Raw genomic sequence first — 11,781 nt, forward strand, 5'->3', positions numbered from 1 at the left:
GTGCTGTGACAGCTTTAATGAGGAGCACATTGCTGATGCTTATTGGCAAGAATAATACCTGCAGCACTTCTTACAGCTCTTAAAATGCTGAACCCACCTAGGACGTGTTGTTGGCTGGTGCTGGTAAACAGGCAGAACACCCCACAGCTGGGCACGGGCACTCCTGTATCCCGTGAAAACCTCTTGCACCTCGTCTTGGCTCGATCAGTCACAACGCCGGTAAGCTGCTGAATCCTCCTCTTGGCAGAGGTCCTGCGGGTAGCACAGCCCCTGCCAGGGAGCGTGTACTTAGCAAACAACACAGAACCTGCCCTCCACTCTTCGATACCGAGGCAGAAATGGCGTTAAGCAGCGTTAGGCCTTTGGGTGCTGAAAGATGTTGATGTTCTCGTGGTTGCTGCACAGCCCTGGGAAGCAGAGCAGGTTCTGGTGCCTGTTTCTACAGTGTCCATACTTGGGAGTGGGTTTTGGAGACAGGCAAGGTCCGTGTGTCTGTCTGTCTCCTAGAGGAGTGGGTGACTGCTGTTGTGCTCCATTTCTCCTGCTCTGTAGTTTTGTGTCAGAGCAGTGGTAGTTCTGCTCACATAAACTAACAATGAAGACACAAGTTTTTTCTGATTGTACCTGCCTTTTCAGATACTTTATGGTGAAACTTTTTCCTGAGCACATCAGGAAGAGATTAGCTTGTACATACCAGTTTTTTTATTTTTTCCAATTTATATTGTCATCACCTTCTTCCAGTCAGGAATACTTCAGTGTCTCTCACTACTACTTCTTCTGTACACTGCAACCTTTGAAATGAACAAATGTGTGTTAGTGAAGTAATGGGGACTAGTAGTGACTCCCAGTATTTACCTGCTCAAATGTGGGAAGTTTGAGTGCAGTCATTTACCAGAGGTCATGTTCCTTACGGGAAAAAAAACCAAGCCAACAGCAAAAAAACCTCTCAAACGCTGGTTTATTGTTTTGTTCTTTCAGGAGGATGGAGAGAGCCATTGTGTTCTTTGAAGGTGTAGGAGCCGCTAAGTAAAATCAGGACTTGCTTTTTAATGTAAATGTCTCTGGTGGCCAGATGTAATCTTTGCACAGGGGGGAGGCAAATCTCTTTAAAAGCATCTGGAGCTTTAGTGATTTCTTGTGTTCTGGTTTTTCCCCAAAGATCCGAGCCAAGAAGAAACCTACTCCAGTGAAGTATGAAGTTGGGGATCTTGTTTGGGCCAAGTTCAACAGACGCCCATGGTGGCCATGCACAATTTGTCATGACCCAGTGCTGGACTGTCACTCAAAAATGAAAGGTACTGTATCTACTCAGACCACAAAGTGGAGGAGTTGTGTATGGCAAGGTGCTGCAGCTTTTTATTAATTAAAAAACATTTCTGGCCCTTGAAAGGTATGATATAGACTGTCCTGTGGAAGACCTGGATATATAAAGTAGACCTAGATCAGGGAGGTGGCAAGAGGAAGACAGAGGGCTGAAGCTGCTGGAAGTGGCACAGATAGCTGTTAAAAAAAAAAAAAAAAAAGCTGTTAAAAAAACCCTTATATTTTTGCTTCCCAGCAAATAAGAAGGATGAGTAACTGGTCTGAGAGCAGGGCAGTGCAGAAGAAAGAGCAGCCTCTCAGAAAAGGGATGCAGAGAAAAGGAGCTGGATCAGAGAGGTGCAGACAGAGACGTGCAACAGGTGGGCAAGCAGAGCTGGGGAGCCTGGAGTGTGTGAGAACACAGAGCGTCAGCCAGGCTTGGAGAATGGAAGGTGGAGAGGCTGAGAAGTGGGGTGTGGGGTATCACAGCGTAGCTGCTGAATGCCTGAAGGTGTGGTGGGAATGTGTGAGAGGAAGTGAAATTGTTTTTCAGTCTTGTTTGGCGCAAGGAGGCAAAGGGCTGTTTATGGGGAAATACTGGAAGAACCTGGAGATGGAGCCACATATGTGAAAGTTTAGGGCATAGTGTGGTGGAGACTGAGAGCCAGCTGAGTGTGAGGGGAAGGGATGGTGGGGAGATAAGACATAGTTGTGCATGCTTGAGCACAACAGAGAGCCAGGAAGAAGAGACAATTTTAAGGCAGAGAAGTGTAGGTGAGTGATGGAGAGAACAGAGGAAGTGATTGTTTGGAGATTGCAGCTTATTTAAAGGCTTTCACAGTGCTTTTAGGATCATACCAGCTGCCATGGGGAGACTGCCACAAATGGAAGGCTTATTTATTTATTCCTGGTTTCCTTTTCTGATTCTTTTTGCTCTGTGGGCAACTGGAAACCCCTTGAACTGGTGCCGTCTGCCACTGACCGCTCTCTAGCCTGGTGAGGTTGCCACTTACTGATGTATTTCTATCCCGTTTTTGTGGTCCTCACCAGCCTAAGAACCAAGTGCTGAGAGCAAGTAGACTTTCTTTACCTAGTGGCCAGCAGCTCAGAACCCTCTGCTATTTCTCTAGGGATGTGAAGTAGCTTTTCCTACATTGTGCTCACATCATCCTCAAGTCTGGTTGCTGTAGTCTTCCTACTTGTATTTCTCCACCTTCCCCTTGATCCTCTGGGAGGCATTAATCCTGATTCTAGATAATACTGAACGTCCCTTTCCAGCTCTCAAATTCCTGTCGAAGACGTTGCTGGAAGATATGCCAGACATATTTTCCCCCTGCATCCCTCCTGTAGAATTTTGGACAGGATTTAATGTAATATAGCTGTCCAGTAATCTGCTCTCAGCCTGTGTATGAGGATTTCTAATAAAGGAATTCTGCGGGGAGAGAAACATGCTATTAAGAAATTCCAGCAAGGTCTGATCTCCAGCTACACAATAGACTCTCCCATCATGTTTTATCCGTGTTCAAACCAACAGAGCTCTGGGGAAAATTGCATTTTCCAGTTGTGGCTGTATGTAATCTGCTCATCTCCCCTCCCTGATGCCAAGGTGGCAGAGCGGGTGGTTCTGAACTGCAGCGCTTTTGGGCATGGGGGGCTCTGCATGCACTATAGGAAGCACAGTCCTCCTGCCTTAGCTCTCCTGTTGCCAAGGGAACAAGCCCTTCAAAACAAGGCAGGTCACTTCAAACTCATCACTTGTGCAAAAACCTCTTCTCTTGGGTTTGAGGCATGGTGTTTTCTTTAAAGCAGTTTGCCTCTTCTCAGCAAGCTCTTGACTCCAAGATATTTTGGAGCTGGAAGGTTGAGTCTCAGTGGTTTGAGTCCCAGTGCTGTGAATGGGATGGATGAAGTCTGTCATCGTTGCCCTGGTTGTTATTTATCATCCTCTCAGTCATCTTGGTCAAGATCTCAGTGTTGGCATTGCTCAAGGCCAGGCCGCTGCACTGGCTGGCTCTCTGGAAGAGGCAGCACAAACCAAATGCTGCGAAGTCTTGACTGTGTCTTCAGAGGGCGAAGGTGTTCCCAGGAGAACTTGAAGCACACATTGCAGTGAAATGCATGCAGAAGTTTATGGTGTCCCTTGTTCAAGTCTTGTTTGCTCTGTTCTAATGCCTGTAACATGTCCTTTTTCACCAGCACACCCAGTACTGGTGCAGTTCTTAAATGTACTGTGTCTGTTCAGCAGTCTCGCACAGACATTACCTCCCAAAAATCTTTGATTGATTGTGCCCTTATGATTGAGTTTCTTCTCTTGCTCTGCAATTTTGTGCCCAAAGTGTGGAGATACTCATTGCAATTTAGTCATGTTGCCCCAGTCCTTATAGAGTGTATGTGCATGTGTGTAATTACTTAAGTACTGGTCTTAGTGTTTTATGTCCTAAATAGTGAGTTTGCTTGGTAACAAAGCTTGAACAAGATGGGCTATATTGTGGTGGGGGAGGCTCAAGCTGTATGAGTAAATCCCATCCAGAAGGATGACATTTCTGGGTGTTGCCGACACACTGTTGTCTTTTCCCAAAGGTCAAGTGGACTGGACTGTTTAATCATTAATCAGGGAGTAGTGAAAAAAAATTGTCCTGCTTAGTATGTTGTGTCTCCCAAGGAGGGGAGAGAAAAAAAAGAAAAAGATATATTTGCAAATTTTTTTGCAGCCAAACTGTAATCTTTACTCTAGGGAGATGGCCCATCTTAGACCTGTTAATCAACTGTTTGTAAGAAAAAAAGAAAAAAACAAAACAAAACAAACCCAGAAATAAGGCATAGCAACACATCGAATGCAGAGACCAAAGGGGTGTCCCTGACTTCTGGCTAGAAATCCCCAGAACTGGCATTCATGTGGGAATGTTATTAAGCAAAAATCAGTTGAAAATGAACTGGCAAATTGCTACCACCTTCTGTGATTGTCTTTGTCTGTCTTTATTCCGTTATGTGCCAGGGGTTAATTCTGTACATTTCTCAAAATAGTTTCCAATCGGAGACCGTACCGAGAGTACTATGTGGATGCCTTAGGAGAACCTTCAGAGAAAACCTGGGTGGCTGGGAAAGCTATTGTCCTCTTTGAAGGAAGACACCAGTTTGAAGAGCTGCCTGTTCTTCGGAGAAGAGGAAAGCAAAAGGAAAAAGGCTACAAACATAAGGTGAAAGATCTGTTTTCTCTCATGTGTTTTTGATTCTTTGAATTTGCACAGTACAAAGTATTCCTTTGTGCCTGGAACTGCACTTCCACAGCTCTCTTCTGTGGCAGTGACTGCAGCAATGGCCGGGGAAGTGATTCTTTGCATCCTTACGACAAGCAGAGTTTATAAGCTGCCAGGAGTTTCTAGGCTCTCTTTTGTGTCAGGGTGTGGCCTGCTGCTTTTGTTGCCCTAGACAGCTCTGAGAGGCAGAGGAGTCAGGTCTCTGTCCGTGTACAACGCGATTCTAAATAACTTCCTGTGCTCTCTGGCAGCCTCTTTTGGCTGATCTGAAGCAGAGGTGGAGTTGCACGCTTCACTAGATCACTGACTGAGATAAAGCAGTGGGGTTTTTAGCCCTGCTTCAGTAATCCTCTTTATAGAAACCTGTTAGAACTTGTAATTTGTCTTGGAGAATGCTTTGTCAGTGAGCCTGTGGGAATGAGTTTTGTGGCTCATCGCATCATCTCCATTTCCAAACATAACAATCCCAAGCAGTTGTAGCCAGTGTACTGTAATGCAACACAGAGATCTGGTCTACGTCTTTGGGAAGGTGACTGGAGAAATTAACTTTTCAGAATTGCTAAAGTGAAAAAGTACAGATGTTGTTGCTGTAAGAGCAGATAGTCATACTAGGCAATGGTGTCTGTTTTTTCTTTTTATCCAAGAGGTCTGTTAGCAGTTAAGTACTTAACCCATGTTCATGCAAAACCATCAGATTAAATGTGCTCTTGCAGATCTAAGTCCCCAGGTGTAACGCTTTCATTTGGTTTTCCTTTTCCAAGGTCATGTTCAATATATTTTCTAAGGACTCTCTCCTTGTGTTCCCAGCCCCCTAACAACTAGTTACATGCTCCCAAGTAACTTTTCTGGTCCTAGAAGTGCTGCATGGCTAGAATCAAACCCTACCTGTAAATGGCAGTGCCGGTGTGGCTGCTGTAGAGGGAATCAAATGTTTGTTGCCCGCATAAATGTCCAGATTTGTATCCCTGGAAGCCCAGATCTGATGCGAAGCTGAGAGTCTTTGGCTGCTTTGCTGCCAGGCTCTGTAAAACCTTTCTAATCTATGGAGATGAGATTTTGTTTGTGTGGGGTTTTTTTAAAGGAAAAGTGTCAGCAATTTGAGTTGTTCCTCCTGCCTTGGAAATGGTTTTGATTTTAGGAGCAGTTGTGAAGCCTTTGACTTGCTGTTGTGCAGCCAAGAGCTACACATGTGGATAAGAAATAAGTTTCTTGCCGTTTTTAGATGTTAGCAGAGGTTCCTACCCAGTGTGGGGAGTGCTTTTTATAGTAAAGGTACAGAGTTAAAGCTGGGAGACTTCTAGGAAACTGAGGCCTTGAATTTGGTAGAGTACATTTTAGGAAGAATCAAGAATGAGTAAAGCAAACATGTCTGCTCAAATATTTTGAGGAAAATTACTCTGCGTTTGCCTTGAGATACTTGTTGGCTGTTGCTTTGCATTTCTGTGCCAAGGATCCATATCATACACATTGCCCTTTACCAGCTGTTGTGTTCAGGGTGTGCTGGGAGGTGGTTACTGAGAGGCCTGTGGGTATAGGGGCCTTTGTGCTGTTTTGGGAATGCACAGGGATTTTTATTAGGCTTAAAAGGAGTGTAGGGTATGTAGCCAGGAGAGTGTTTTCTGTGTCCACTAGGCACAGTCTGTGGGAATTTGTGTGATTGTCTTAAAGATGCAAAATGCAGGACTGTCCCTCTGTTCTGTGCCTTGTGCATCTCTGTCTCGCTTTTATCTTGTTGCTTACCCCATCAAATTTTTTCTTTCTCTTTGTTTTTTTTTTTTTGTCTCCTCCAACTTAAAGGTTCCTCAGAGATTTATGGCTAAATGGGAAGTCAGTGTTGGACAGGCAGAAGACATTCTTCTTGGGGGGCCAGAGGATCAGAAGTGCAGCCAGAACTCCAGCGAGCTGGACAGCGAGAAGGAAGTGCAGGTGGAATACTATGCCAACGGCCCTGGAGCAGAGAGGAACAGGCAGCTGAATGGCTGTTTTAAATCCTTGGCATTTGACTCCAGACACCCAGCCAGTGAAAAAAGAAAATTGCACATTAAGCCACATGTGAAAAAGAGCTCTGACAGAAAAAGGACTAGAGTAAAAAAGAGTGGTGCAAGAGGGGAAGCACCTAGGGGAGAAATCAAAGAAAAAACAACAGAGAGCATAGTTAGAAACAGGATTGTTGGGGACCTACCAGATAAACACGCATCTCACGAACTTCGCCGGATTGCCAACAGCCTCACAGCATCCAGTAGCACCAGGGAAAACCATTTGCTTTCCTCCTTTGGAGAAAGACGATTTGAAAAGACAATTTTGAAACCAGACTATGAGAATCGTAAAAGTGATGCTCTGAAGAACATGCTCCAAGGGGATTTGTTTTCCAGTGCATCTTTGGAGAGAGAGAAGAGTTCACTGGGCATTTTGTGCAGTTCCAAATTACAAATACACTATTCTGCATCTGATACTGGTATTCAGAAAAAGCAAACTGAGTCGGATTCATCCTCTTCCCTCTCAGATGGTGGGAACAGTGATGTAGACACCATGGACCAAAGTTCAGAGAGAGCTTCTAGCGCTCTCGAAGTTAGTGATTTTTCAGATAAAGTGGAGAAGGAATTTCCTATGACGTCGAGTGGAAACATTAAGCTTTCCATGTATCTTTCTCAGAAGAGCAGTAGGAGGGCCAGGAAGAAGTCATACAGAGATCGCAGGTCTCTGGGAGGTTCCGTAACCAGCAGACTTGATGCTAAATTTGCACGTGGGGGGCTTGAAGTAGGCTTCTCTGATGCCGAGATGTCATTGACTGCTCTTGAGTGCTCTTCAGATGTGAGAAATGACAACCTTTCCCTAGCAGACAAGCCCACTACTCCCCAAAGTGTTTCCAAGGACGGCTCCTGGCCTGCTGTTGCAAATCAAGCAATCTTAAAACAGAAAAGCATGAAATTGTCCCGAATCAGGAGTATAAAATGCAAACATAAAGAAAAAGTTTCTGGGTTGGAGCCTCCTCTTGCAGAAGAGGAGGGTGGTGTGAATCGCTGCTCTTCTGATACCAAAGGTTTCTCTGGCCTTCAGAGAGATTCTCTTCAGAGAAGCGCAAAAGCTGAGGGTCAGAAACTGTTAAACAACATGCACGAGAAACCCAGGGACTCCGCTGAGATAGAAACGGCTGTGGTGAAACATGTCTTGTCAGAGCTGAAGGAGCTGTCTTACCGGTCCATGAATGATGATGCCAGTGACTCTGGTGCTCCAAAGGCCACAGTACCTTTACTTTTCTCTTCTGCCTCTGGTCACGGTCGTTTGCCTATTGAGCCAGATTACAAATTCAGCACCTTGTTGATGATGTTGAAGGATATGCATGACAGTAAGACAAAAGAGCAGCAACTGATGACTGGTCAAAATATAGTCCCATTTCGAAATACCAGCACAGCTGATGGTTCTGGAAGTAATTCTACCAGTGGTCTGAAGTCCTTGTCTATTGTAGGTCCCCCATATAAAATAGAAAAAAATGGAGATTGTGTCCAGGAAACAGTAAATGCAAACTCTGCTATAAGCAACTCCTCATTTTCACGCAATCCTCCAACCAAGTTGACAGGGATTGGTACTAGTAAAAGGGAGCCTGCGAGTACTGCTGTTTCTGGGACAAATGGCACAAATTGTGTGTCCAAACGCAACTGTTCAAAATCTAAGCAGTCATCAAAGCTTGGAGATAAAACAGTTTCAAACAGAAAGGACTTAAAACCAGGAGGGCCAAGTAAGTTGCTAAGTCGGTTATCCAGAGATTCAGGAGAACATGCATTCCGCGTTCACGGTTCGGTTACCAGTCCTCTAGGTAATGAAGCAGAAGATACTGAGAGGAAAGAGTCTGTTGATTTAACAGAACATTCAACTGATGAAGACTCTGCCTGTTTATCTGATGACAATTTAGATCGTATTGGAAGGAGACCTGAAGCTGGTAGAAATATTGAGAGCTGCACTTCTGCTGAAAATGGGGAGAGTCCAGACTTGGATTCAGAGGCAAATAGTGAGAGCTCTCTTGGTGATGAGTCTAATGATATAAATCACGTAGCACCCAAAAAGCGATGGCAGCGTTTTAACCAAAGCAGTGCTAGATCTAATAAGCACATCAGTAGATCTAGGGAACAAGGAAACTTGGAGAGTGCCTTTGGCCTGAATTCTCGTGGCTTTTCACTGAAGGGAAATGAGTGCTTGGGACGTAGGCATTCCCCTCATTCCAAGGTGCTTGAGGGAGACCTGGCAGATCAGGACTATCAGAATCATTTAGACTTAGTTGAGAAACGTTTGAATGTATGTGGTAAGCCAAACAACAGTGTGATGGACTCAGAAACAGAGCTTGGCAACTTTGCTCCCCAGTCTGAATTCTCTGCACAAGGTAAGGGAGCTGGACTTGCGCCACAGTGTGTATTTGTATACATTTTATACTCTTTAATTTAAAGCAAAAGTTATGGAACTTGGGGCTGTTTGAAAACATGGAGATGTGTACGTCTGAGCTGAAGAAGGTGTGATACGTTGGTTTTTGGTTCTCTGTAAGCCTGGAGAACAAAGGCAGCAGAGCAATTATGGGATTTAGCTTAGCTTTTTGGTCAGAAAGTTCAAATACATTACAAATCATTAGTTCCTCCACAGTGAAAGGTAAAATAGCATCCTTTGGAGACTGGGATTTTTTTTTAAACTTACACCTTTATAATGTGTTCTTTAAAGCCATGTGCTTGGTGTTTGCTGGATAGATGAGCACTAGAAAGTTGGGGGAAACTGGGCCTCAATGGCTGCTCTTATTTTTTATTTTTTTAATTTTATTTTTTTCCTAGTTTGCCATAGAGTCTGTCTTTGGTTTGTTCTGTAAGATTTCATCGAGACAATGTGTTGGGTTTTTGGTGTTTTAGTGTGGAATTTTATTAGTTGCTAATAATGAATTGGGGAACCCTACAGATTTCCTAATTTACAACTTGGGTGTGGCTGCCTGAGAGATGAAGGGGAGAACAGAAGAGGGGGGAAGCTGTCAGGGAGGCCGGGCTGGAGGTGGGTCTGGAAGGTGGCAGGCAGAAGTCAGGCAGCATTATTGAAGGGAAATGACCTCGGAAGGAGGAGACTTCTGGGGAACACAAGGTCAGACAGCCCTGCATATCCCACAGAAATGGGGACGTTTGGTTAAAGCAAAAAAAACCCCAGAAAACAAAAGGATGTGTGCGGAGTGAATAAGTCCAGCAGAACCATGTTCAACACATACCATCCTCTGGCTTCTGCAAAGAATCTGGGGAAGCAAACCTCAATGAGAACAACAAAATCAAAGTTTCATGTGATTTCACCAAACTCAATTGCTCTAATCTATTTGCAACATCATAAATTAATATAATGTGACAGAATTTTGAAACTGTGTGCATTTGTTAAGTTTATGTTCCCTCAGTGCACATTTTGCTGCATGTATTTTGCTATCGGTAGTTGCTGGAAGTTGCCTGCATCTCTGTTTCAGTGTAGAAAAGGCAGCTCCTGACTTAGTGGTCACAGGACCTGCCCAAGGCAAGTCACAGCAGGCACAGAAAACGAACCCATAGGGTGTAACGCAGGGGGTAAAAATTCTGGTTTGAAATCATGACAAGCTTAATTGTTCAGTGACTCCTCTGGCTGTGGCTGCGTGTTGTTGAGGACTTAAGTGTTCACAGAGCAGGTGAGAGGGTGCACGTTTTTCTGGGGCTATCAAGGCTCTGCCACAGGAGTGTCACCGTCCGCCGCAGGGAGCAAGTTCCTCGTTTGCACAAGATGCAGCCAGGTTCTTAGGGCTTCACGATGGTTCTGCAATTGAAGTGTCCCTGTAACATCGCTGTGTGAGCTGAAGATGTAAGTCTACAGAGAGAGCTAGAGAAGAAGAGCTGCTAAGAGGTAGTAGTGTTAGGAGAGAAACAGCAGAGGAAGGCAGCATGCTCCTGGGTGAGGTAGCATTGGCGGAGAGGAGTCCAGAGCTGTCCTGGTGCTGCACACAGGGATGCAGCCACAGCAAGGGCCTGGGTTTGCTTGCAAAAGTGACAGATCAACAACCACAGTGTAATCTAATTCCCCTGTCCTAAATAGCAGGTGAGCCTTGAAGCACACCTAAAGCTTATCTATGCAGATGTGCCATAGGGAGGCACTGGAGCCTCCCTGTATGAGGAGCTGTCTGGACTGCTGTAACATCCCCAGTGTGCTAGTGGTAGCCAGTAAACCTCTGATGCTGTGAAAAGCCCATTTGTGGAAGCCAGTCTTCATTTTAAATCAGGCAAGGCCAATTACATAGAAAGTAGAATAATGCTGGAAGGTAGACTTAACTGCAGCTTATGGAAGAGAAGGAGTTTCCTCTCTTTGCCAATGCTTTGAGAAGATGTGGCTCATCTTTGTCCACAGCAGGCAGAGTATCAGTGTAAGAGATCACAACAGATTGCAGTCACAACTGTAATTTCCACTAAGCTCAAATTATATAAAGTCTTCATCATAGTTGAATGGCAACATCTGGCATATTTCTGCTACAAACTTTGTGGTGTGATTTAGAGCAAATAAGGCAGAAGTGAAGATTGGTGGAATTTGCTGACGTAAAACATTTTTATAAATAATAGTTTCATCAGGTATGTGATTTACCAGTGCCAATCAGACTGCATTTGGGACTCTTGTACGGGATTTGCTTTGGGGAAAAAAATGCAGTTAAGCCAGCCCTTCTGGCACAGTGCCGTGTTCTCTGCTGCGTGGCTTTGGGGCTCTAAATAGTTGCCTAGTGAGGATATTCATCCTGTAACTGGTTATGTGCTGAAATGTGTATTTCACCCAGACACCTGTGCAGAGTGTTAATAGAGGCTGAAAAGAGCTGTGTTTAAGAAAGTTGTTCCTTTCTTCTCCTTTGGCCAAGTTTGACGTTTTCATGCTTGTTTAACCACAAAGCCACAATAAAGTGTAGCAATCTTGTCCAGCATCCCTGTTCTGAAGTGTTGCACTGGAATGCTTTGTTAGAAGATGTTTCTGTTTAAAAGAAGAAAAAACCACCTCCTAAGCATGAAAAAAAGCAAAGAGAATATTTACTGTTTGTCCCTAAACTTCCAGGAGACTGCAAATGTTTTTTGCGACTAAGATAAATCTTTTGGCAATATTATGAAATAATTTTGAAAACCAAAAAAAAAAGGGGGGGGGGGAAGTCAGAGGTATTCTGGGAATTGAGAAAGAAACACAAACGTGCATTGTGCTGCTTTTGCAGCTTGCT

General features: G+C 44.4%; 1 protein-coding gene across 1 annotated transcript in view; it reads left to right on the forward strand.

The window, feature by feature from the left end:
* Positions 1-1,089: 1,089 nt before the first annotated feature.
* Positions 1,090-11,781, forward strand: part of NSD1 (nuclear receptor binding SET domain protein 1) — a gene marked incomplete at its 5' end in the record, with an annotated part of 41,969 nt that continues 31,277 nt past the window's right edge. Inside the window, 3 exons of the mRNA XM_029087325.1 lie at positions 1,090-1,295; positions 4,327-4,499; positions 6,357-8,934. Coding sequence (XP_028943158.1) covers positions 1,090-1,295; positions 4,327-4,499; positions 6,357-8,934 — 2,957 coding nt within the window. The remainder of the gene's footprint in view (positions 1,296-4,326; positions 4,500-6,356; positions 8,935-11,781) is intronic.

Source organism: Antrostomus carolinensis, unplaced genomic scaffold (assembly GCF_000700745.2).
Source record: "Antrostomus carolinensis isolate BGI_N321 unplaced genomic scaffold, ASM70074v2 scaffold20231, whole genome shotgun sequence".
NCBI lineage: Eukaryota > Metazoa > Chordata > Aves > Caprimulgiformes > Caprimulgidae > Antrostomus > Antrostomus carolinensis.